A 22,545-nucleotide genomic window follows, 5' to 3' on the forward strand; every position below is an offset into this window, starting at 1 on the left:
CTCCTGCAGGTTTGAGAAAAATATCACCCTGTCTTACATATTTTATATACCTGGGTACAGATGTGTTTGTGCCTGTTCCATTTTGTGCTTGATATTTTGCCACGTGTCTATTATGTTTGTGTTAAAGATGCTTTTTTCAACATGGGCGGAGTCCCTTAAACAGCTATAATTAACATAAAAGGGAACCGCAACCCACAGTTTAAAAAAAAGCATTAACAATTTATTCTTTGCTTTAAAAAGGCATTACAAGACAAAGTCATCTTTTGATCCCGAATAAAATGCAAGATCAGAATCCAGCCTTCCGCAGTAATTTATTCTAGATTTTCTTTTCACCCAAAGCAGCAACAGAGTTGAACGTGGTTCTCTGAAATGGAGTTTTTAAAGCAAGTTCAGAGGAATGGCAGCAACCAAAGTTCTCTCACCTCTGCTGCTCTGACTCGGAATTCTCCATGACATCACTTCCTGAAAGCCCTCTCTCCTGCTCGCTCCCTGTACCCCTGCACAGTGGCCCCTTGGGTAACTCCTCTCTCTGCAGCAGGGTCCCAGCCTCCTCATCCTGCAGCCAAGCCAGTTAAGACCAAAATCTCAGCCTAACTGCTCAGTAAACATTCCTCAATGTATGAATTTCAACTGGGTCTTAGCCCATACGTGCACTTCAACAGTACACCCCCCCTGCCCCTCTGCCACTCTCCAGCCCTCAGCACAGTCAAGGATGGTTTGGCAGCGCCTCTGTGCTGCATCCCCAAAACCGCATCAGATCTCAGACCTCAAATCATGGGGCAGCAAAGGGGTTTCTTTACGCTGACAGATGGAAAATCTCAGACAGGCAAAGAAAAGGGGCTTATGGGACTAAATGTAGCCTTGTCTCCTGGCAAACAGAACAGTCTCTCGGAAAGGGTCCTATCTGTTTTATAACCTTTACCGAGTCTCCATTAGGGCTGCTCCAGGCCCAAGGCTCCAAGCGACTCAGTAGGCCAGTGCTGGACTTGGTGTCACTTAAGAATGACCTCACTGGAGCACCCAGATCTTCCATTACAAGGTTGACTTAATGTCTTGTGTGTACTGTCTGAAAAAAAAAAAAACCTTCTTGCTGTTTCCCAGTGAAAAGGAGGTTAGACATCATTATGAGGGGCCGTGTGGTCAGATTACTTTTTAGTAATGTGGTCGAGTTTCAGTCCAGCCAGACCACTGAACCCTTGGATTAAAGCCTAGACACATTCTTCAGCCAGTAACGCCTGACATCTGCATCTGCTCGGTTACAGACCTCTTTTTTGCTTCTTCAGTCGAGTAGTTACGGTATATTAAGTTCTTTCATTGAAATGCATTCTGACACAACAGCTAGTTGTTTCAAGATTAAAAAGCACTCTCTCTGAGGTCCTTGTAATGTTTCATTTCACAGAGCCTTCCGACTGCTTCCAAAACAGCTCCTGTCTGAGCACAGCAAGCACTCCTTTTGTAAATATCAAAACCAGGAGGATTTTCAAATGTATTTTCCCATCCTCAGGTCCAGAGGATAAGTGTTAACGGGTACAGGATTGTGTACAAGCAAGGTCACGACTAAGTCTAGCTTGTACAGCTTCTTTCCTGCTGCTTGCTGTTTGTCGTTGTAACTGATCATTCATCCATCCATTTTCTAACCACTTCTTCCAATACAGGGTCGTGAGGGAGTCAAAACCTATCCTGGCAAGCAGCGGGCACTAGGCAGGGTACCCCCTGGATCGGATGCCAGTCCATCACAGGGCAGACGCAGACACAAACACGCCCACAGTCACAACAGGGCCAATTTTCCCAGAAGCCAATTAATCTTCCAGTATGTCTTTGGATTGTGAGAGGAAGCCATAGGCATGTTGCATGTTCAAGGAGAACATGCAAACTCCACACAGACAGCACCCTGGGTCCAGAGTTGAACTCGGGGACCCAGCACTCAAGGAAGCAATACTAACTACTGCGTCACCATGCCACCATCTTCCAGCAAAATTAAAATATGAAACATTACTGACAGTTAAGGCATTCAGAAATCGTATGGCACTGGGGCCCTTAAAGATATCTGACCGTTGTCAAGTGGGACTAACCCAGAGTTGGAGACAAATACAAAACGCAATGGTGGAACCACAAATTCTGAAGGACAAATTATTAGCTGTCGTTTCTTAATGAAAATCTTACTGAAATTCTGCAGAAATACAACTTTTAGTGATTTTCATAAGGCATTGTGAAGTTGCAAAAACCTAACCTTACTATTACCTATCATTAAGCCTCATTAATGAAATGCTAGTGTGTTTCTCTCAAACAGCCACATCTGGCATGAAATTCTGTTTACAAATAAAAGCAAAGGGAGAATATTAAACTATTTTATGACATCCTTTTTTTGAAAATATTTATTTTCTAGCATCTTGTTTAGTTAAATATTCATACATTTTGTTATTTGTTGTCTCAAGACATTTGTTTTACGTTACATTTCATAAGACTACACTCTCATCCAAAAGCAGTAAGTAAATAAACAATTACCTTCCAGTGAAATAGCACATAAATCTGCCAAGTGCTGAAGAATAATCCAGATAGATTGGAAAGATCTGTTATAGGCAAAGTAGCCTTTGTGAACCTTTCAGTTTCCCGATTTTAGGAATCTGCATTGCTTGCTTCTACCTTTTCGTCTAGTGGAGCCATGGACTTTTAACACACAGTCTGGGTGTGTCTGCATAAAGAAACCTGCTCCTCCTAGAGTTACTATACAGTTGTACACATGCAGACATAGCCCCCACTCAGTCTCTACTGTATCTAACCCTATACTGCAAGGCTAATCCTTGCAAGTCATCCTAAAGTGAGATTCACAGGACGACTCCCGATTTAATCCATTGCTAGTGCCTGGCTTGATTAAGAGGAATGGAAATGCAGTATATACTGTACATCAAACACATACTGTAGCTGCGACAGCATGCGTAGGCTGCGAAGGAGCAAGTAAAGGTTGGTTCCATGCTGAAAAGAAGATTGAAAGAAACATAATGTTTTGGCTCTGAAGAAGCTCAACAGCCAAAAGGTTGTTTCTTTTCTTCTCTTTTCAGCAAGGAATGAACCTTTACTTGTTCCTTTTACTACATACATAAACATGAACCTGGACAGGTGAGTCTAAACTGCAGTGTAGTAGTACAGTTCTGTTCACTCAGGTATAGATGTCAGACCCCATTACTTTCCACTGCGCGAGTTGAGTGTTTTATGCAGGCTGCTCATCTCAGCCAGGGCACAGCTGACTGCAAAGAGTGAAGGCATTTGGCTACAATGCACCACAAGTTAGTGTAGCAGGAGCGGGTAATAAGCACTGGCAGGCGAGTGGAGAGCTTCAGGCATTGTTCATTGTGTCCTTGTCGTTTATATAAAATGCCTTGCTGAGGCCCATTGCTTTGCCTATTTAGGAGTGTCCAAGAATGAACTGATTCCCCAGCTCCTTTACTTTCAAGGAGACAATGAACCTACACTGTACACATCTGCTCTGGACAGGATCGTACCTCTGGTCCTGCATACGGCTGTGACGCGGCTGCAGGAGATTACAGATGCCCGAAGCTCTCTGCTCTACTGGCAGAGTCACCCAGGAACCGCAGGTATCCGTCCTGCCTGTCCCAGGAACGCCATAATCATCGGGGCCTCACTCAGTGGTTAAACAGTGTCAGCCAAGACTGAGGTTGCAGAAGCTGCTGTGTTTCTTCCTGCCTGCAATGCTCTCAGCAGCCCGCTGCCTCGAGGTGTTTCCTTGCTTGCCCTAGCGGAGGGGAGGCCGGTCAGGGAGAACGTGTGAGAGGGTGTCAGCTCTGGGAGAGAGGATGGAGGGGGGAGGGCGCTGTGATCCTGGCTGTGCAGGGAGAGAGAGAGGGAAAGAGAGGGGAGAGGGCGGGAGTAGAGAGACAGTGTAGTGGGAGCAGGGCTGGAAGAGCCCGTGTGCAGGTCTTTGTGTACTCAAACAGCTGCTGCCTCTCCCCGGAGGGGGATCGGATGGCTCTCTCTGTGGTGGATCCGGCATCTCCAGAGCTCCCGAAACACTGGCCAGATTAAACAGCGGAGGGAGGGTTTGTGGTGGGGGTGGGGGAGGTGGAGGGTGGGGGGGGGAGGGAGGGAGACACGCTTGCAAACCCTCTCCATAGGCATTCCCCCATACGTTCCAGCTGCAGTGCCAGAGCTCAGCCTCGCCTGCCATGAGAGAGACTCGTCTGCAGGCTGTCCGCCTGGGGGGCTGGCTGCTGATCCTCTGCGCCCCATGGGTGCTGAACTCCCACCCGCAGTGCCTGGATTACAAGCCCCCCTTCCAGCCCCCCGAGCCCCTGACGTTCTGCAAGGAGTACTCGGAGTTCGGCTGCTGCGATCTGGAGCGGGACACCCGCATTTCCGGGAGGTACTACGAGATCATGGATTACTTCGACTTCTCTGGGTTCATCACCTGCGGGAAATACATTCGCAGCATCCTCTGCCAGGTGAGATCCCGGCCAGCGAGGCAGATTCGCCTTTCTGATCTTTTTCAATAAGTTACGTTCCTTGGAAAATTGCGTTTTTAATCGTAAAGGTATTTCCTCTGTGATCAGGGACTGATGCTTGAATGTTTGGCAAAGTCTTTCTTTTCATTTTCTTTCTACGGGTGTTCCAGACCCATAGGGACAAACCTTTCTGATTCTCAAAGATAAGAATTCGTTCATCGCAGCCCACTGTTAAGGTCATACATTCTGCAGACTTTTGTGTGCGTGTAAATAACTATCTAAACAAAGCCGGCATTTTTAAATGCATGTTTGCATTTCGAGATGATCTATTATACTTGTGCACTGAGTAAAACACAAGCTGATCTCACAGGGAGTTGAGACTGAACTATTTTTGTTGTTTTCCTTAATTCTTACTTGTGTTGCACTTGTGCAAGCTCATCTTTCAGTTCCTACATCTCAGCAAGTTGCAACACATGGTCCAGACCACAGTGCTATCTCGCATCTTCTGTTTATCATGCTTTTCACATTCCATTCTCCAGACAATAGAATTGTGAAATGGAAAGAAAAATCATTTCTCCATGCAGAGACAGAAGGCTGACACAGCAGAGCGGTCACTCTTAAAGTTAACTCTTCCATACATCCTTCCATTATCAGAAAACTGCTTGTCTCTGTCCTGGAATCACAGGGCACAAGGTGGGACACAGCACATGTCTGCTCTCCCCTGGATAGGACAGCAACCAATTGCTGGGCGATTGAATGGGACAGGTTAGCATCACCACCCAAACCTAGGTCAAACACCTTTGGGAGGTAGCAGGAAACTCAGAGAGCAATGCCCGAGGCTGATCTCGAACCCAGGACCCTGGGAGCTTGAATGCAGCAGCACTAACTGCCACCCTAGATGAACTCACTAAGCCTGCATATGGTCAGTCCTGATTAAGGGGTTAAAGGGTTCAGGCAACATCTGGCATCTGTTTTCATCAGCAGAAGGTAACTCCAGTTCTGCAACTCCCAGGGACGTCTTCTGTTTCTGCTCGATTGCAGACTGTGGCTCGGGACTTTGTCAACAGGCCATTTAAACAGTCAAAAGAAAGTGAATTGTAATTGAAGGCTTCTCATTTCTCCTGCCTCCCATTCTTCTGTCTGGGAGACGGGGCTGTACGTGATACAATAATGCCTTCTGTGTTTATTCTGAGCTCAAGAGGTGCTATTTGGTTTATTAAAGGCGGTGATTTTGTTTTTTCACTCTCGGTTTATCACCATAACCAGAAGAGAAAACAACCACAATGGAAGAGAAAGCCTTCATTAGGCAGAGGATGGAGATTCTGCTTAATCATGATTGCTGGGAAAATAAAAATATAAATAGGAACAGGTCTGAACAACAAGAGAACAAGACAGCAAGTCTAAATGCAATGTAGGAGATGAAACAAACTCAAAAGCATATGCTGTGGTATGGCACCTGCATGGTAATCTTGATTAAAGCAGCAATAAAGATTATTTTTAAATGGCACATTCCAGGGAATTTAATATTAAGCGTAAAAAGTGCTTTGGTGATCCCTATTGTCCAGTGTTTCTCAACGTATCTATTTGGAGACAGCCCACAGAAATATAAGACAATAAATGGTTTGGGTGATTGACCTTGCTCTGTTGAATTACGACTTGTATCAGGTCAAGCAGATTTTGTAGATACAGGGACAGACCATCTCTTTTCTCAAATACATGCATTTACTTAATCTAATTCATTGTTGGGTGGCACTGGGGTTAGCATTGCAGCCTCACAGTGCTGGAGCGCTGGGGTCAATTCCAGACCTGGAGGTGCTGTCTGTGTGGAGTTTGCATGTTCTCTCCATGTTCAAGTGAGTTTCCTCCAGGTGCTCCAGTTTCCCCACACAGCCCAGAGACATACTGGTGTGTACCTTCACACGATGTGCACGATTATACAATATCCCGCTTTAAAGCAGTTCAGAAATGAATCTGAATGGCATATCATGGTGAGCTGAAAGTTTTCATCATGTGCATGAGCTTGTGTTCAGCTTTGGTTTGTCCCTGTGGTGGCCAAGATTTGCAATGCCTTCCCATTCTTCCCATACAGACATTCATCTTCAAGGGTGACTCAGGCAAAAGTCCTGCAGCCTCTAAAACCAAGGATGGAGGAGGGAGTAAAAATATCACATCTGTGGTCGGCATGCTCCCTCCTCTGAGCTGCGTGCCACCTCACGATGTTTCCAGGCAGTCTGAGTGCGTTCCTCCACATCCACATTGCTGCTATCTCCGTAAGCAAGCCTGCTGGTCCTAATCAGGGCTCGAGCACTGGGGAGAAATCCTCTGCACGGCTGTAATGAACTGTTTTGGCAGAAGTACAAAAGGTTTAATTGCTAATCAGACAGGATCCAGACTTCTTGTCCACCCACGGAAGTCCATGATGCATTTTTGCAATTTTTTCCAGCCAGTTGCCATTTGACAGCTAACAGCAAGCTATATTTTTTACATTAAATTGGACATTATGTTACTTTGCAAAACCCCCCTCCCCCAGATTTGAAAAAAAAACCAGCTGTAGAGCAGGGATCTGGTCAACAGATCCTATCTGCTGGGCACAGCAAGCACTTTCGCTCTGGAAAGAGGACATCTCCGAGCCGTGGAGAGAGCAGCCTCTTGACGGAGGAAAGCTCTGCAAGATCTCAGGGTCATCTGGGGAGCAGCAGGCTGACTCACTTTCAACCGCCTTTGCACCACTGTCTGTGAGGCCCGAGTCACTGGCAGAGAGAGACAGAGCCCTGATTCTCCCTCCAATCCTGAGAAACACCTTTCCTCGCTGAGCCACTGTAAGCGATGATTTTCAACTTCGACAAAGGCTAACTTTGACATCTTTTACAGCAGATTTGCGTGACAGACCTTCATATGCCCCACCATGATGGGTTTTTCCTGAGCTTAAGATCCTTTCTAAACATGCATAAGGAAATATTTCATTTCTTCCATTAACCTTCTATGTGATTTTTTAAGAACGCACAAGCCATGAGCACTCTCTTGATTAAAAAAAGCCCTAGTGCTGCAGAATTGCAGATCTGTACTTTTTCTTCTCAGCTTGAAATAGCCAGTGAGGGAAGACCTACAGAATGTTATTACAGGCTTATAACCACAGGACAAGCAAATAACTGATCCTATTCAGTCACCCAGAGCTCATCTGGAGCAAAACTGCTGTTAAATGCTGCCCTGCATTAAACCTCAAGTTGAATCCATAATCTCCTCCGTAAGAGTTCCTTAGGGTCGAGGGTGCCGTACAAAGTGTTGAATACACCGATATCAGCAGTGGAGCGAAGGGGAAAAGTCAACACACTTAATGTACCAATAATTTAGGTATTCTGCAACATGGAGCTGTAAAATGACTTGTATTGCATTCTTGTATTATTTATTGCAGGAATGCTCTCCTTACGCTGCCCACCTGTTCGACGCTGAGGATGCGAATACGCCCATGAGGGAGCTGGCGGGACTGTGTGGTGACTACTGCACAGAGTTCTGGCTTCAGTGCCGGTCCACTCTCAGCCTCCTGATGGACAACGAGACCATCATACAGATCGAGGGAGACCGGGACACGTTCTGCGCCCTGCTGGAGCTCAAAGACCCCGAATACTGCTACCCCAACGTGTTAACCAACACCGAGCTGAACGCCAACCTGGGTGCAGTGCAGGCCGACCCGGAGGGCTGCCTGCAACTCTGCCTGCAAGAGGTGGCCAACGGGCTCCGCAACCCAGTCGCCATGGTGCACGCCAACGACGGCACCCACCGCTTCTTCGTGGCGGAGCAGGTGGGCTACGTCTGGGTGTACCTGCCCAACGGCTCTCGGGTCGACAGGCCCTTCCTCAACCTCACGCGGGCCGTCCTGACCTCGCCCTGGGTCGGCGACGAGAGGGGCTTCCTGTGCATCGCGTTCCACCCGCGGTTCGGGACGGTGAAGAAGGTCTACGTCTACTACTCCATCTCCGTGAAGAAGGAGGAGAGGATCCGCATCAGCGAGTTCACGCTGTCTGCGGCCGACATGAACATGCTGGATCACTCCTCCGAGAGGTAGCCAACCCCCAACACCCACACTGCCTTCTCCCTCGCTCTCCTGTGACCCCAGTATCCACACTGCCTTCTCCCTCACTCTCCTGTGACCCCAGTATCCACACTGCCTTCTCCCTCACTCTCCTGTGACCCCAGTATCCACACTGCCTTCTCCCTCACTCTCCTGTGACCCCAGTATCCACACTGCCTTCTCCCTCACTCTCCTGTGACCCCAGTATCCACACTGCCTTCTCCCTCACTCTCCTGTGACCCCAGTATCCACACTCCCTTCTCCCTCACTCTCCTGTGACCCCAGTATCCACACTGCCTTCTCCCTCACTCTCCTGTGACCCCAGTATCCACACTGCCTTCTCCCTCACTCTCCTGTGACCCCAGTATCCACACTGCCTTCTCCCTCACTCTCCTGTGACCCCAGTATCCACACTGCCTTCTCCCTCACTCTCCTGTGACCCCAGTATCCACACTCCCTTCTCCCTCACTCTCCTGTGACCCCAGTATCCACACTGCCTTCTCCCTCACTCTCCTGTGACCCCAGTATCCACACTGCCTTCTCCCTCACTCTCCTGTGACCCCAGTATCCACACTGCCTTCTCCCTCACTCTCCTGTGACCCCAGTATCCACACTGCCTTCTCCCTCACTCTCCTGTGACCCCGGTATCCACACTGCCTTCTCCCTCACTCTCCTGTGACCCCGGTATCCACACTGCCTTCTCCCTCACTCTCCTGTGACCCCAGTATCCACACTGCCTTCTCCCTCACTCTCCTGTGACCCCAGTATCCACACTGCCTTCTCCCTCACTCTCCTGTGACCCCAGTATCCACACTGCCTTCTCCCTCACTCTCCTGTGACCCCAGTATCCACACTGCCTTCTCCCTCACTCTCCTGTGACCCCAGTATCCACACTGCCTTCTCCCTCACTCTCCAGTGACCCCAGTATCCACACTGCCTTCTCCCTCACTCTCCTGTGACCCCAGTATCCACACTGCCTTCTCCCTCACTCTCCAGTGACCCCAGTATCCACACTGCCTTCTCCCTCACTCTCCTGTGACCCCAGTATCCACACTGCCTTCTCCCTCACTCTCCTGTGACCCCAGTATCCACACTGCCTTCTCCCTCACTCTCCAGTGACCCCAGTATCCACACTGCCTTCTCCCTCACTCTCCTATGACCCCAGTATCCACACTGCCTTCTCCCTCACTCTCCTGTGACCCCAGTATCCACACTTCCTTCTCCCTCACTTCCCTGTGACCCAACTATCCACACTCCCTTCTCCCTCACGCTGCTGTGACCCCAGTATACAGACTCCCTTCTCCCTCACACTCACTGTCCTGCAAACGAAGAAAAATACTCAAATCACAGAATTAAATTATTCTCATCTTCAAGAAATGGCTTAGAAATATAAATTCACATTTGGAAAATGGGAAATCACCCCAAAAGTGCAAGAAGTCTGTTAAAATTCTTATCCACATGTGTTAAGATTTAAATATCTTTCCAGAATCCAGGTCAAATTCCGAGATTCCTGTGCTAGTGTGATGAGAGGAGAGTTGCACCTAAAAACAACACACACTGCTCTTCTTAAGGTTGTTTTGGACAAAGATAGTGCTTATTTTTTAATTAAATCTCTGCAGTTGAAATGTGTTTGTTTGCTTGGCTGGAAATTCAAGCTTTTGACTTTCCTGTAAAAGTTTCGTCACCCTCAAACTCTCCATACTGATCCGCATAACCACACGTCCACTCTCCAATCCGGAGGAAGGGCATGCTGAGCGGATTCCTCATGAAAACCATAGGGGCTTTTTCAAACGCTTTATGGGCTGCCTGTGAAGACTCAGCTTCTCGAGTCCTGCGGAGCCTTTCAGAGCCTTTCATAAAGCCCTTTAATTTCAACCCTCAGATTTCTCTTGGGCAATAAAGCGAGAAATTCACCCTCAACTCCACTCCACTTCACTTCTTGTTGCTCTGCCTAGCGTTTCTTACCCTTTTGCCTTCCTGGAATTCTGTCTACCCTTTTGCCTTCGGACTTCGGATCTCGTCTCGGCCCTTGGATTGTTTGCTATCTGTGCCTATTTCGGATTTGACCCTGCAGCCCTCTTTTTCGACCACGATTCTGTCTCACATTTTGGATTGTTCGCCACCAGTGCCTTTACCGGATCTCGACCTACCTTCCCCTTCGGACTACGACTCAGCTCCTGGTTTTGCTCTGTACGCTTACTCACCTCCCTACGACTCCTGCATCTGCATCGGATCCTTTTCACCTCTACAGAGCAGCGTTACATTAAGACAGGTCAAGTGCTTTCAAGAGAAGAAGAACATCACCAGGGGAACCTGACAGGGCTGAAACAGCTCCCAGAGGCGCCAAGTTCAATCTCACCAGCTGAGAGCAGGATTCCCTGCAACTGATTGAACATCCACTGGGGTTGGGTTGGGTTCAGGGGACCAGGGCGTTTTCAGCTTTTGGAGAAACTGCCCCTCTGTTTGGCTCTAACTCTCCCATCAGGAGCTGTGGAGCTCGCAGTGCATTCCGCAGGCTGGCTGGTTGGGGAATACTATACATTTCTGTATAGCTGCAGCCGCAGGGAGCCGAGGGGAGGAAACAAAACTACTGGAAGTTTCCAACAGAGTGGGCAGAAACCCAAAAATACAAATATAAAGAAATGGTTACTGAAAAACAGTATCCCAGATGGAAAAACAGCACAAGACTCTCTGTGCATGAGAGCCATGTTGTGTCGTTGCAGAGTTCTGCTGGAAGTGGCCGAGCCGGCTTCCAACCACAATGGCGGGCAGCTCCTGTTCGGCTACGATGGCTACCTCTACATCTTCATCGGCGACGGGGGCAAAGCGGGGGACCCCTTCGGAGAGTTCGGGAACTCGCAGAACAAGTACGTGCCTCCTTTTCCTTCGAACAGGCCGAGAGGCACTTCCTGTGGCGCCCATCGCCAATCCCCGTGCCGCCCGGTTTTCCTCTCTTGTGTTGTAAGAGGTCTTCCTTCAGCATGTGTTATCCGTGGAAGCAGAGCTGGAGGCAGGGTGAGAAGGAATGGAAGGTGTCCTCAGGGTCGGCACCTGTGGTCGGGGAATCCAGTAAACCCAGGAGCAGCCCACTGAAGCGCCGCAGGTGTGAGCCTGGCCAGTACCTGGATGGGAGACCTCCTGGGAAAAACTAAGGTTGCTGCTGGAAGAGGTGTTAGTGGGGCCAACAGGGGGCGCTCACCCTGTGGTCCATGTGGGTCCTAATGCCCCAGTATAGTGATGGGGACACTATACTGTAAACAGGCGCCGTCCTTCGGATGAGACGTAAAACCGAGGTCCTGACTCTCTGTGGTCATTAAAAATCCCAGGGCGTTTCTCGAAAAGAGTAGGGGTATAACCCCGGCGTCCTGGCCAAATTTCCCATTGGCCCTTACCAATCATGGCCTCCTAATAATCCCTGTCTATGAATTGGTTTCATTACTCTGCTCTCCTCCCCACTGAGAGCTGATGTGTGGTGAGCGTTCTGGCGCACTATGGCTGCCGTCGCACCATCCAGGTGGATGCTGCACATTGTTTGTGGTGGAGGGGAGTCCCCATTACCTGTAAAGCGCTTTGAGTGGAGTCTCCAGAAAAGCGCTATATAAGTGTATGCAATTATTATTATTATTATTATTATTATTATTATTATTATTATTATTATTATTAACAATCCCAGGGCGTTTCTCGAAAAGAGTAGGGGTGTTACCTCAGCATCCTGGCCTTTACCAATCATGGCCTCCTAATAATCCCCATCTCTGAACTGCTCTCTTCCCCACTGAGAGCTGGTGTGTGGGGAGTGTACTGGCACACTATAGCTGCTATCGCATCATCCAGGTGGGGCTACAAATTGGTGGTGGTGGTGGAGGGGAGTCCCCATTACCTGTAAAGTGCTTTAAGTGGAGTGTCCAGAAAAGCGCTATATAAGTGTGAGGAATTATTATTATTATTATTTTAGAAGAGACTGTTCTTTTTGAGCTTTTAATTTTATCCCATGAACTACATGGGGAACCACCACATAGCAAGGTAACAACATGGACAGGAAATAGGTGTAAAAAAAGAACATTTTCGGAAAGATTTATATACAATTTTTTTTCAGCTTTCTTCCATTACTCAGAAACACCCAAAGTATGGCGCACTTAAGGTTGTTGATATTTCTGTGCCTGTTTTGATGGCTGGGTGCCTTCAGTCCAGCAATGCCAGGCTGGCTTCCATACATTCATGGGGGCGCCTGCCTTTTCCTTCCAGTGGAGATCGGCCTCCACCTGCAGTGCCAAGGCTAATATTTTCAGCCACTGTACACCTGCCTAAGAAAATGCCCACTGTTTAATTTTGACTGAGAAGCATGCGAGAGGCTTGGCGCCTTAGCTTCAAAAACTGGTGGAAAGGCTGGTGTGTACACTCGAAGGTAACCCTTAATAACCCTCTGCGAGGAGCAGAGTCCAGTGAAATCCCGTCAGTTCATATAGCCACATCCACTTGTCCTCCCTTCACTGCAATCCCTCTGGGGGGAAGAGCGCCCCCTGGCGGTCCACGGGGATAAGGACAAGTTAGAAATGAAGCCACAGGTTTTACTATTCCGCAATCGGATGATTACAGATGCAGAACTGGGTTCCTTCACAAAGCAGATTTTGCCATCAGGTTTTTGTCAGGTTTATACGGTCCACCTTCCCTTTTGTGCGTTTGGAGCACTGATTTGGCGATGCTGGCAGCGTCAGTTTACAATGTTGTGAGTCGTTGTCCTGATGCAGCTTTGCGGCTGGGGATTCTAGTACAGTTCAGATCCCAGTGCCCTGGAGCTGGGGGGTGTTCTGTTATTATTCTGGGTTCGATTAACAATCCACAAGATTTGAAAGGGAATAATAACTTTACTGGAAAGACTTGCACACCACGCTGTGTTACTACTTTAATGGCTTATATACAATTCCTTTTCCTGTGCGCATGCATCAACTAATATCTGTACATATACATGCATTATACTGTACATATCACTACCGGGGGTGATGACAGCAGCTTCACATCAGACTTGTACGAGTCCTGCACCGCCAGACCTAAGCTAGCAGTTGGAGTGGCGGCTGACGGGGCCCCATGGGGAAACCTTACCCGAGACGCTGGGGCTCATGGAATCAGAGCAGATTAGTATGCAGCTGGCTCTATCCCTTGGCAAGCAGAGAGAAGAGAACGCAGTGTCACCTTCATGCATTAGCGGATCAGCATCCTCTCCCAAAAACAGCATCTGGCTGCTGGCAGGTGCTCTGAAATTAAGTTCGTAATCACTGTAAATCTGTCATTCCCTTAGCCACCTGATCCTTTGCCCCTGCTCACCTCCTAAACTACTGAATACTACAAGGCAAGTCAGAAGCTTCTGAACTCTTATTTCCCCAAAAACATATTACTGTGACATAATAACTAAGGATTGATTTTTGCAATGGTGTGACTCTTAATTTACATGTTAGCTGTTAGGTCAGTCTTTATACTTTAAAACCCCTTGGATTGTCTCAAAGAGAGACAGCTGTGAGCAGCTATACCACCCTGCAGCTCCCAGCTGGCAGCCCATGGGAATCAGCAGGTGAGAGTCTGGCCAGTACCTGGATGGGTGACCTCCTAGGGAAGCTAAGGCTGCTGCTGAAAGAGGTGTAGACAGTATACTGTAAAAAAATACTATACTGTAAAAAAAGGCGCCGTCCTTCAGGTGAGATGTCCTGACTCTCCAAGGTCCTGACTCTCTGTGGCCATTAAAAATCCCAGGGTGTTTCTAGAAAAAAATAGAGCTGTTACCCCAGCGTCCTGGTCAAATTCCCCCCTGGCCTTTACCGATCATGGCCTCTAATAATCCCCCTCTCTGAACTGGCTTCATCACTCTGCTCTCCTCCCCACTGAGAGCTGGTGTGTGGGGAGCATTCTGGTGGGGCTGCCCACTGGTTGTGGAGGAGTAGAGTTCCCATTACCTGTAAAGTGTCCAGAAAAGCTGTATTGGGGGGCAGACATACCACAGGCTCCAGCTCCATTCTCACCAGCCCAGTGGAGCAGAGATATAATGTGATTTAGTGCTCAGAGCACATCATCTTTCATGTTTTCTTGTAAAAAATGATTTTGCTTTAAAGATTGGTGTCTACTAGTGTGCAGGTTATATAAAACAGAGTCCAGTTGTGGAATTTAAATCAGTTGTGAAAAGTGAAACATTAGCTGTTAGCTGAAAGAATACTTTGAGTCATTGTGAACCATCCCCCATCTCCTATCCATGAAAATGCCATTTATTAACATGATTAAAACGGGTCTCTCGAACTGAGCGTCTGTGTATGGCCACCCAGACACCAGCCCACGACTCTACCGCAGCGCGAAAATGGACTGTCCGGTGGGTTTCTCGGATTAGCGCTGTGATATAAATCAATCAGTCAGGCATGGGGGAAAAAAAACACTTTTAAGATGACAAAGGAAAAAGAAAAAAAATACATGGTTTTGTGGAGTACGTCTCTGCGTGCTTGTTTTTCTTTTGTTTTGTTTTTTTGCCGGTTCCTGGCCGGAGTAAAGTATATCACTGACTTGTTGTGGATTCAGAATGAGACCAGGCTATTTTTTTTTTACCTACGCGTAATACGACATGTTGTACCCAGAGAATAACATATCGGCCTCCATCCCTCTGCTTCTGCCTCGGAGTCCGGTTTCAGGAGACCGTCTACACTAGGGATGGTAAAACAGCCTTCGACACGAGTGGGCGGCGAGCAAAGCGAGTTTCCCCGGTCTGCGTCTAAATTTAGCCATTTCGCGTCCCGGCGGTGCTGAAGGGCAGCTCGAAAGACGCCTTCATCGCCAACAGCTCTTAATCACGCGTGACATTTTCCAAACACGAACGCCTCGGCCTTCAGGGTTGGCGCTGGGAGACTGCAGGCCGGCTGTGCGTCTGCCCTGGCCGGGCTTGAGGCTGCGGCATCTGCGCTCCTTGAGCCGGGGGGTGACAGAGAGAGATTTCTTCTCTCCCAGGGCAGGCCCCTTCCAATCTTCTCTTCCCCTTTCTTTCTCTTGTATGTTCTGCGCCTACGGACCTGTAGCACCAGCTGTAGGAGTGATGGTCGCCTATGCCAGTGATAATAATAATAATAAAACGTATTTTTATATAACGCCTTTAAAGGTGGCTTCTCAAGGCGCTTGATGTAGTAGATGTAGTCTGAGGATGCAGGCATTTCTGTTTGTTGCCGAGGGGGCGGGACGAGCAGTAGATGTAGCAGAAACCGGACGACTATCATTAGGTGACGTGTGTTGCGGCACACCGCGCAGTTTACCTCAGATTTTCTAAAGACGTGCAAAATTGCACCCGCAACACAGCAAGCTTGCAGGGTCGGAGCTGAGCCCAGCTTGGGAAATGAAATGTCTGCTTCATCCCTGGCCCGGCTCCCGGAGGAGGACGGAGCAGGAGACGGCGTTGCCGTGCTGAAGGACAGACGTGGCCCTCACTCCCCTCTCGCTCAGCCGAGGATCCAAGCCCGCGCTCCGCGCCAAGGCTAATATTTACACCTCGAGCCCCGAGTGGGCGCGGCGCGGGCTGGTGTCACAGTGCAGCGCATTGTCCGCCGGCCGCCGTGAGAGCCGGCAGCGGGGAGAGTCTGTGTGGATCTGCAGGGCGCTGTGACCCTCGTAAGCCACCAGGTGCGAACGCTGCGTTTGTGACACAACATAACGGTGAAATGAAGTCGTACAACGTACAATGTGGGACAAAACCACCCTTATTTAACATTTAAAAACATCTAACACTGCGACGTTCACGATTTAGCTCTGCTAAAATGCGTTTCCTTTTTTATCTCTTATTTTAGAAACCTTAAAGTGTTTTTTTTTTCCTGCTAAAACGTCACTTGCTGTCCTCCTGAGTGCATTGACGACAATCCCTTGGTCTTTTCATGCAAGAGGAAGCCCCAGAGGTTTTTTTTTTGTGTGTAGAAAGGGACCCATTTCAAAGGGACCCCTGAAAAGTGGAGCCCAGCTGGGTGCCATGAGGCAGCGAGCCTGAGCTCCTCCACGACACAGCAGACGGGATAGAGAAGAGAGGAGGTGTTTCAACCGAGGGCAGAGTTGTGGCAGGCCAGGCTGAGCAAGCAAGAGCTCGGGCAGGGGCTGGCTTTGCCACACTTACAATCCGTGCCGCTGGATCTTGAATAATCCTGTCGGCCGCAGGACGGCGCCTCCTACTGCACGTGTTAGGAATGAACCGTGCAGAGGAGCGTGGGCCGTTATCCGCCCCCTTCGGGTGGAAGCGATCCGCAGGGAGCAAACCCGGGTGTCTCCTCCCGCCCGGCTGCAGGTCCTCTCTGCTGGGGAAGGTGCTGAGGGTGGACGTGGACGACAACGACCGCGGCGCCCCCTACCGCATCCCCCCGGACAACCCCTTCGCGGGCGAGCCCGGCGCGCGGCCCGAGGTCTACGCCTACGGGGTGCGGAACATGTGGCGCTGCTCCGTGGACCGGGGGCACCCCGCGACGGGCGAGGGCCGGGGCCGCGTCCTCTGCGGCGACGTCGGCCAGAACAAATACGAGGAGGTGGACGTCATCACCCGGGGGGGCAACTACGGCTGGAGGGCCAAGGAGGGCTTCTCCTGCTACGACAACAAGCTCTGCCACAACGCCTCCCTCGGTAAGGGCATTCCGGGCCCGGGACAGGCTCTGGTACTGGGAGGAGTGGACCTGGTGGCTCCTGGAGTTACATCAGCTATACAGTTCCACAGTTCCATTAGATCAGTTACATTCGTTACTTAGATTCATAGTTACTTTAGTTAGTTGCATGAATTACAGTTACATTAGGTAGATTAGTTACATTTGTTCCATTAGTTAGATTAATTATATAAGTTACATTTGTTACATTAGTTACATTGGTTAGATTAGTTACATTGTTACGTTAGTTAGGTCAGATTAGTTAGATTAGTTACATTTGTTACATTAGTTACATTGGTTAGATTAGTTACATTGTTACGTTAGTTAGGTCAGATTAGTTAGATTAGTTACATTTGTTACATTAGTTACATTGGTTAGATTAGTTACATAGTTACGTTAGTTACTTAGCTTTATAGTTACATTAGTTACATAGATTAGTTACAGTTGTTACATACTGTAGATGAGGTACTTAGATTCAGTTACATTACTTACATTAGTTAGATTAGTTACTTAGATTCATAGTTACATTAGTTGGATTAGTTCCATTAGTTACACAGTTATATGAGGTGCATAGGTGCATTAGTTACATAGTTGCACTACTATCAGGGAGTATAACGGCTCATTGTGTAGAATCTCCTCTGCTCTCAGGATTAGTGCTGAGATTGCCCACAGCAGGGAAGCCATCTTGTGACACACAGGGTCTGATGTTCACTTTTTGTGCACTGCTTATCGTGCTGGAGGTTCACCTGTGAGGAAAGGGCAGATCCAGGGCCCTTCACCTGCAGGAATGAGGGCGTGAAATCTTAGCTCAGCATCACTACACGAGAGAGAGCTGTGTGTCTCCTTCCTGCAGATGACATCCTGCCCATCTTTGCCTACCCCCACAAGCTGGGGAAGTCGGTGACGGGGGGCTACGTCTACAGGGGCTGCGAGATGCCCAATCTCAACGGGCTGTACATCTTTGGAGACTTCATGAGCGGGTGAGTCTGTGAATTAATGAGTAGCTCACTACCACCCAACAATATGAGCTGCTGCTGCTGTTAGTTTTGTCATCATCCTCCCAATGTAAATCTTGCATGGTCTGTATCACATGACAAAGTAGCCATGCTGGCAGGCAGACTACAGTACATTATCCTTCTCTCCTGAAATTCTCTTGTGTTAAACCTAAAGAATTGTGGTTTTGTTTCTTTCGAAAATCCTCTGGGGGATTCCAGAGGCCTCAGTCCAGTCTTCCCGAAGACATTTCGTGTTTTCGGGCCAGCACAGTTCTGTTCTTCAGGGCCCGGTCTGAGCCATCGGCGCTGACACCCTCTGCCGTCTCGCAGGCGCCTGATGTCGCTGAAGGAGAATCCCAGCACTGGGCAGTGGGAGTATACCGAGGTCTGCATGGGCAAGGGCCTGACCTGCTTCTTCCCCAAGCTCATCAACAGCTATTACAAGTACATCATTTCGTTTGCTGAGGATGAGGCAGGTAACCTTAGCTACTGTATGTGCACTTTCCCCCATAGCTGTAGAGATCTTCCACTGTGGGCTTCCGCAGAAGAGCTGCACTTAGAGCAGTAGCTCCAAGATGACCTACTGTGGCTCAGAGAGACCTTGCACTGTTGTGGGGATGTAGAATTAACGGTTATATGGTGATCTAGTAACAAACAGTACACACCATAACTTCCTCACCTCTCATTTCGCCTTGTTTCCATGTCTCCTATCTTCTTCCTGATCTGCAGTGCAATGTCAAAGTAGATATTTATATGCAAATACACCTGACCCAAAAGCTGCGTGTCGCCCACCCATCTGGCGATCGGTTAACCTCCCTTCTGGGGAAACTGGGGCATACATCTCAGACGATCCGGAACATGGCCAGTAGACAGGGCTCAAGGCAAATTTTCAGGCTGCCAAAACTGGGGGGCATGTTCTTCCACCCTTTCCAGTGAAGCAGAGGGACTGAAATACGCTTGCAAGGAAAACAGGCCAAGTTTCATTCTCCTCTTGTTGTACGTTTGTTTCTGCAGGAGAACTCTACTTCCTGTCCACAGGGTCGCCCAGCGCGGCTGTCCGAGCTGGATTCGTCTATAAAATAGTTGACCCTTCAAGGTAAGCGGTGTAGCGTACAGTCACTATTGCAGGTTTACAAGTAGGAGGTGAATGTTAGTTTCATTGATATTAATAATGCACGCCTGCCTTTAAAACAGTTGTATTCACACTCTGCATCTTGACTGGATGTAATTCTAAGTCACTTTGGATACAGGTGTCTGGCAAATGAATAAAGCTAAAAGTACCTGTAAATGGGTGTCTTACTGACTAGTTGCTTTTATTTTCCTCTCCTCTGTCATGGCAACTAGCGTTAGAGCTACAGTGCAGCCTATACCTTTAGCTTCACACCCACTACAGAAACTCGTCCCACTGAACGATTTGATGAGTCAAAAACAAACAGTGGGAAAAAAAGGATCCTGTTTGAACAAAACCAACACCCACAAAGAAAACCACCAGGCCCTTTTTACTGAGCTGATGTCACAGGCTGCCCGTTTTGCAGGAGCTGGAAAGGCAGGCAGGCAGTGCTGGCCCGGTGTGTGCCGCGGACAGATGGTTTTTCAGTTAGGTACGAAGAAGCTGTCGCAAGGAATAAAAACCCCAGCAGGAAAGAAAAAGAGTTCATCAAACTCTACACTTTAACTCTACTTTTTAACTCTTTTGTGCAACTTCCTGCTATTTACTTGCACCGCCAGCAGGTGTCTTGCAGATCTGGACTTGGTGAGCAAAACGCACTGCCGCCCACAGACTGACCGTTTCTTGACCTTCCTTGCTCTTCCCCCTCTCTGCTACTGTAGGAGAGCTCCTCCCGGCAAATGTAGCGTCACACACGCCCCGGTGACGGTTCACGGAAAACTGATCCCCTTCCGACCCTTGGAAAGTAAGTAACAGAAGGAAATTCCTTTTTCCCGGAAGCAAGTCTGATGCATTACCCTCACCTGCAGAGCTGGGCCTGGGAGCCGTTACCGATCGTGTGATTTCAAACTTCCCTGGCAGAATTCGTCAGCCGCCCCAAGCCGACCGGCCCAGCTGCAGCTGCGACGTCCTCCTCCAGGTCGGTCCCCGCGGCCACGAGCAGATCGGGCCTGACCCAGCCGGCCCGCAGGCCGACAAAGACTCCGCCGGCTCCCACGGCTCCGCGCAGCACGGGCAGACCGGCCGCCACGCCCTCTTATCCCACAACCCCCCGCATCACCAGAAAACCAGCCGCGCCGACGACGACGGCGCGCCCCGTCGCCCAGAGCAGAGGCCCGCTGACGGCCGCCAGGCCCCGTACCGTCACCCCTGGCCCCAGGTTACATGTCGTCCCCACCCCTGTGCTCCAGCCTGCCAGCCCCACCACGACCCTGGCCACCCACAGACCCAGAGTGACCACCCCGCCGGACAGAGGCAGGGCAGAGAAACCCTCCCCACCATCCCCAAGCCTGGTGCCGCACCAGCGCCAAACTACAGCCAGGAGCTCGAGGCTGGGGGGCCGGACAGAGGCAGTCACCAAGACCCCCCTGACCACCCTGAGGCCAACCTATCGGACCGTCATCCTGAAGCCCACCGCCAGGACCCAGAGGCCCAACTCCAGTCTGCCCAAGGCTGGGGACAAGAGCCTGAAGGGCTACGCCGACAAGCTGGGGGGCTCGGACAGGTCGAGGGGGAACCGCGTGCACAAGGGCGGCAGGGGCTCGGCGGGGGGAAAGGGGAGGCGCCGGAAGCTGAGGCAGGGGGCGGTGCGTCTGGCGGGCGCCGGGAAGAGGGCGGACCGGGGCCGGGTGGAGGTGTTCGTGAAGGGGGAGTGGGGGACGGTGTGCGACGACCTGTTCGACCGCCAGGCGGCCGGCGTGGTGTGCCGGCAGCTGGGGTACCCCTTCGCCCTCCGGGTGGCCAAGCGGGCCGAGCTGGGCCAGGGCGGCGCCGAGCTCCCCATCCTGCTGGACGACGTGCGGTGCGAGGGCACCGAGAGGACCCTGCTGGAGTGCCCGCGCGCCCGGACTGGCCAGCACGACTGCTCCCACAAGGAGGACGTGGGCGTCGTCTGCGGCTACGACGAGTACGGCGAGGACTGAGCGGGAGGGGGGGGGGCTCAGCCGCTGCCTCCCCATTTCTCTCGGGGGCTCGGCTCGCCCGGTGGACTCCCCTCCCAGCGCCCGGCGAGTCCCAGGAATGCGGTCACACTCTGGTCTCCCACAAACAGGACGGTGAACACACAGGTTCTCTCACCTTTCCGTCGTGCTGCTCTCGCTCGCTTGCCTGCAAAGATTCTTCGACCCCCCCGGCCTGTGACCAGTCAAGATGTCTCCCTCCAGACGCGTACACGAGCCTGTCTGCGCTGCCTGAACCCCCACATCTCTTTGGACAGTTCACACCCACTTTCAGCCACTGAAGAAACGCCCGCGTCTAGGAAGAATCTGGAGACTGACCTCCTGCGAGGCTGGAGACAACCCTGCGCCCTCATCCTTTTGCTACGACAGAGCAAAACAAGCTGCTGCTCTGTGATGGGGTTAGAATCAGGGAACAGGGTGTCTTGATTATTAAGTCAGTTATTAGAGGTCAGAGAGGCCAACTTTCTCTGAAGCTCGGTCTCACGGGTTGGGATCGATTGGGTTTCAAAGTAAAGAGCTGATTTTTTTTTGTCAGCTAAAAAAAGCAAACAAATCTTTTCACTTTCCTTTCGAAGTTACAGGTTTGAAGTAACGCTTTGAACGCAGTCTGCATACACCTGTAAGGAAAGGTGCTGTAAGGATTCTCGTAACTCTCAGGCAACAGCTATTTGCATTTGTTCACTCTCTCACCCTGGCTTCTCCCATTTTGTGGCAGCACTGCCCTCTGGTGGTTATGCTATGAAAAGCCAACAGAAACTAAAGATACTGTGTGCCACACATTTCTTACTGCAGGTTAAGTGTTCCTAGCGGTTTTGTTTACATAGCTTGCACTGCAAGTTCGTATTGCCTCTGTCATTTTTATAGCGTACTGTCTGTGTTGGTAAAACACAGGAAAGAGAATCCCAACTTTAAAAAGGCAGCATTCATCGTGAAAACAGGCTGACTGCAGTAAAAAGGCCAGCTTTGCAATTAAAGTAAAATCAACAATCTAGCTTGTATTTAAAATCTGATAAATATGCATCTTTAGATCTCTTCAGCCTACTGGAAGCGCAGCTTAAAATCTTGTACTTGAGAAAATATGTTCATTTAAAAAAAACAAGTGTTTTAAATGCTGGACATGACATTTTGTTGTAAAAATGCCCTCTATGTTGTTAAGGCACAGGGTGTCATAATATTAAAATCGGAAGACTCTGTTAATCACTGCTTCTATTTAATCAAAAGCAAAAAACTTTTCATTTTCTTAGTGCTCTGATTTATATAAAAAT

At 49.6% G+C, this 22,545-nt stretch overlaps 1 protein-coding gene across 1 annotated transcript; it reads left to right on the forward strand.

The window, feature by feature from the left end:
• The first annotated feature begins 4,079 nt into the window (after positions 1-4,079).
• On the forward strand, positions 4,080-22,477 carry LOC148672188 (HHIP-like protein 1). The gene is made up of 9 exons (XM_088627681.1): positions 4,080-4,457; positions 7,870-8,516; positions 11,250-11,393; positions 16,814-17,142; positions 18,013-18,139; positions 18,485-18,630; positions 19,169-19,250; positions 19,985-20,067; positions 20,184-22,477. Exons 1-9 carry the CDS (start codon positions 4,182-4,184, stop codon positions 21,242-21,244), a joined length of 2,895 nt encoding a protein of 964 aa, XP_088483807.1. The 5' UTR covers positions 4,080-4,181; the 3' UTR covers positions 21,245-22,477.
• The last annotated feature ends 68 nt before the right edge of the window (positions 22,478-22,545 follow it).

The sequence above is a fragment of the Lepisosteus platostomus genome, chromosome 4 (genome assembly GCF_059453375.1).
Source record: "Lepisosteus platostomus isolate fLepPlt1 chromosome 4, fLepPlt1.hap1, whole genome shotgun sequence".
In the NCBI taxonomy this organism is placed as follows: domain Eukaryota; kingdom Metazoa; phylum Chordata; class Actinopteri; order Semionotiformes; family Lepisosteidae; genus Lepisosteus; species Lepisosteus platostomus.

What these genes read in the sequence shown, in the direction of transcription:
- LOC148672188 (XM_088627681.1), top strand. Translation starts at nt 4,182, where the DNA reads ATGAGAGAGACTCGTCTGCAGGCTGTCCGCCTGGGGGGCTGGCTGCTG. An exon ending in CTGCCACAACGCCTCCCTCG is followed by an intron (nt 17,143 to 18,012) that starts GTAAGGGCATTC and finishes TCCTTCCTGCAG; the next exon opens with ATGACATCCTGCCCATCTTT. An exon ending in TTTGGAGACTTCATGAGCGG is followed by an intron (nt 18,140 to 18,484) that starts GTGAGTCTGTGA and finishes GCCGTCTCGCAG; the next exon opens with GCGCCTGATGTCGCTGAAGG.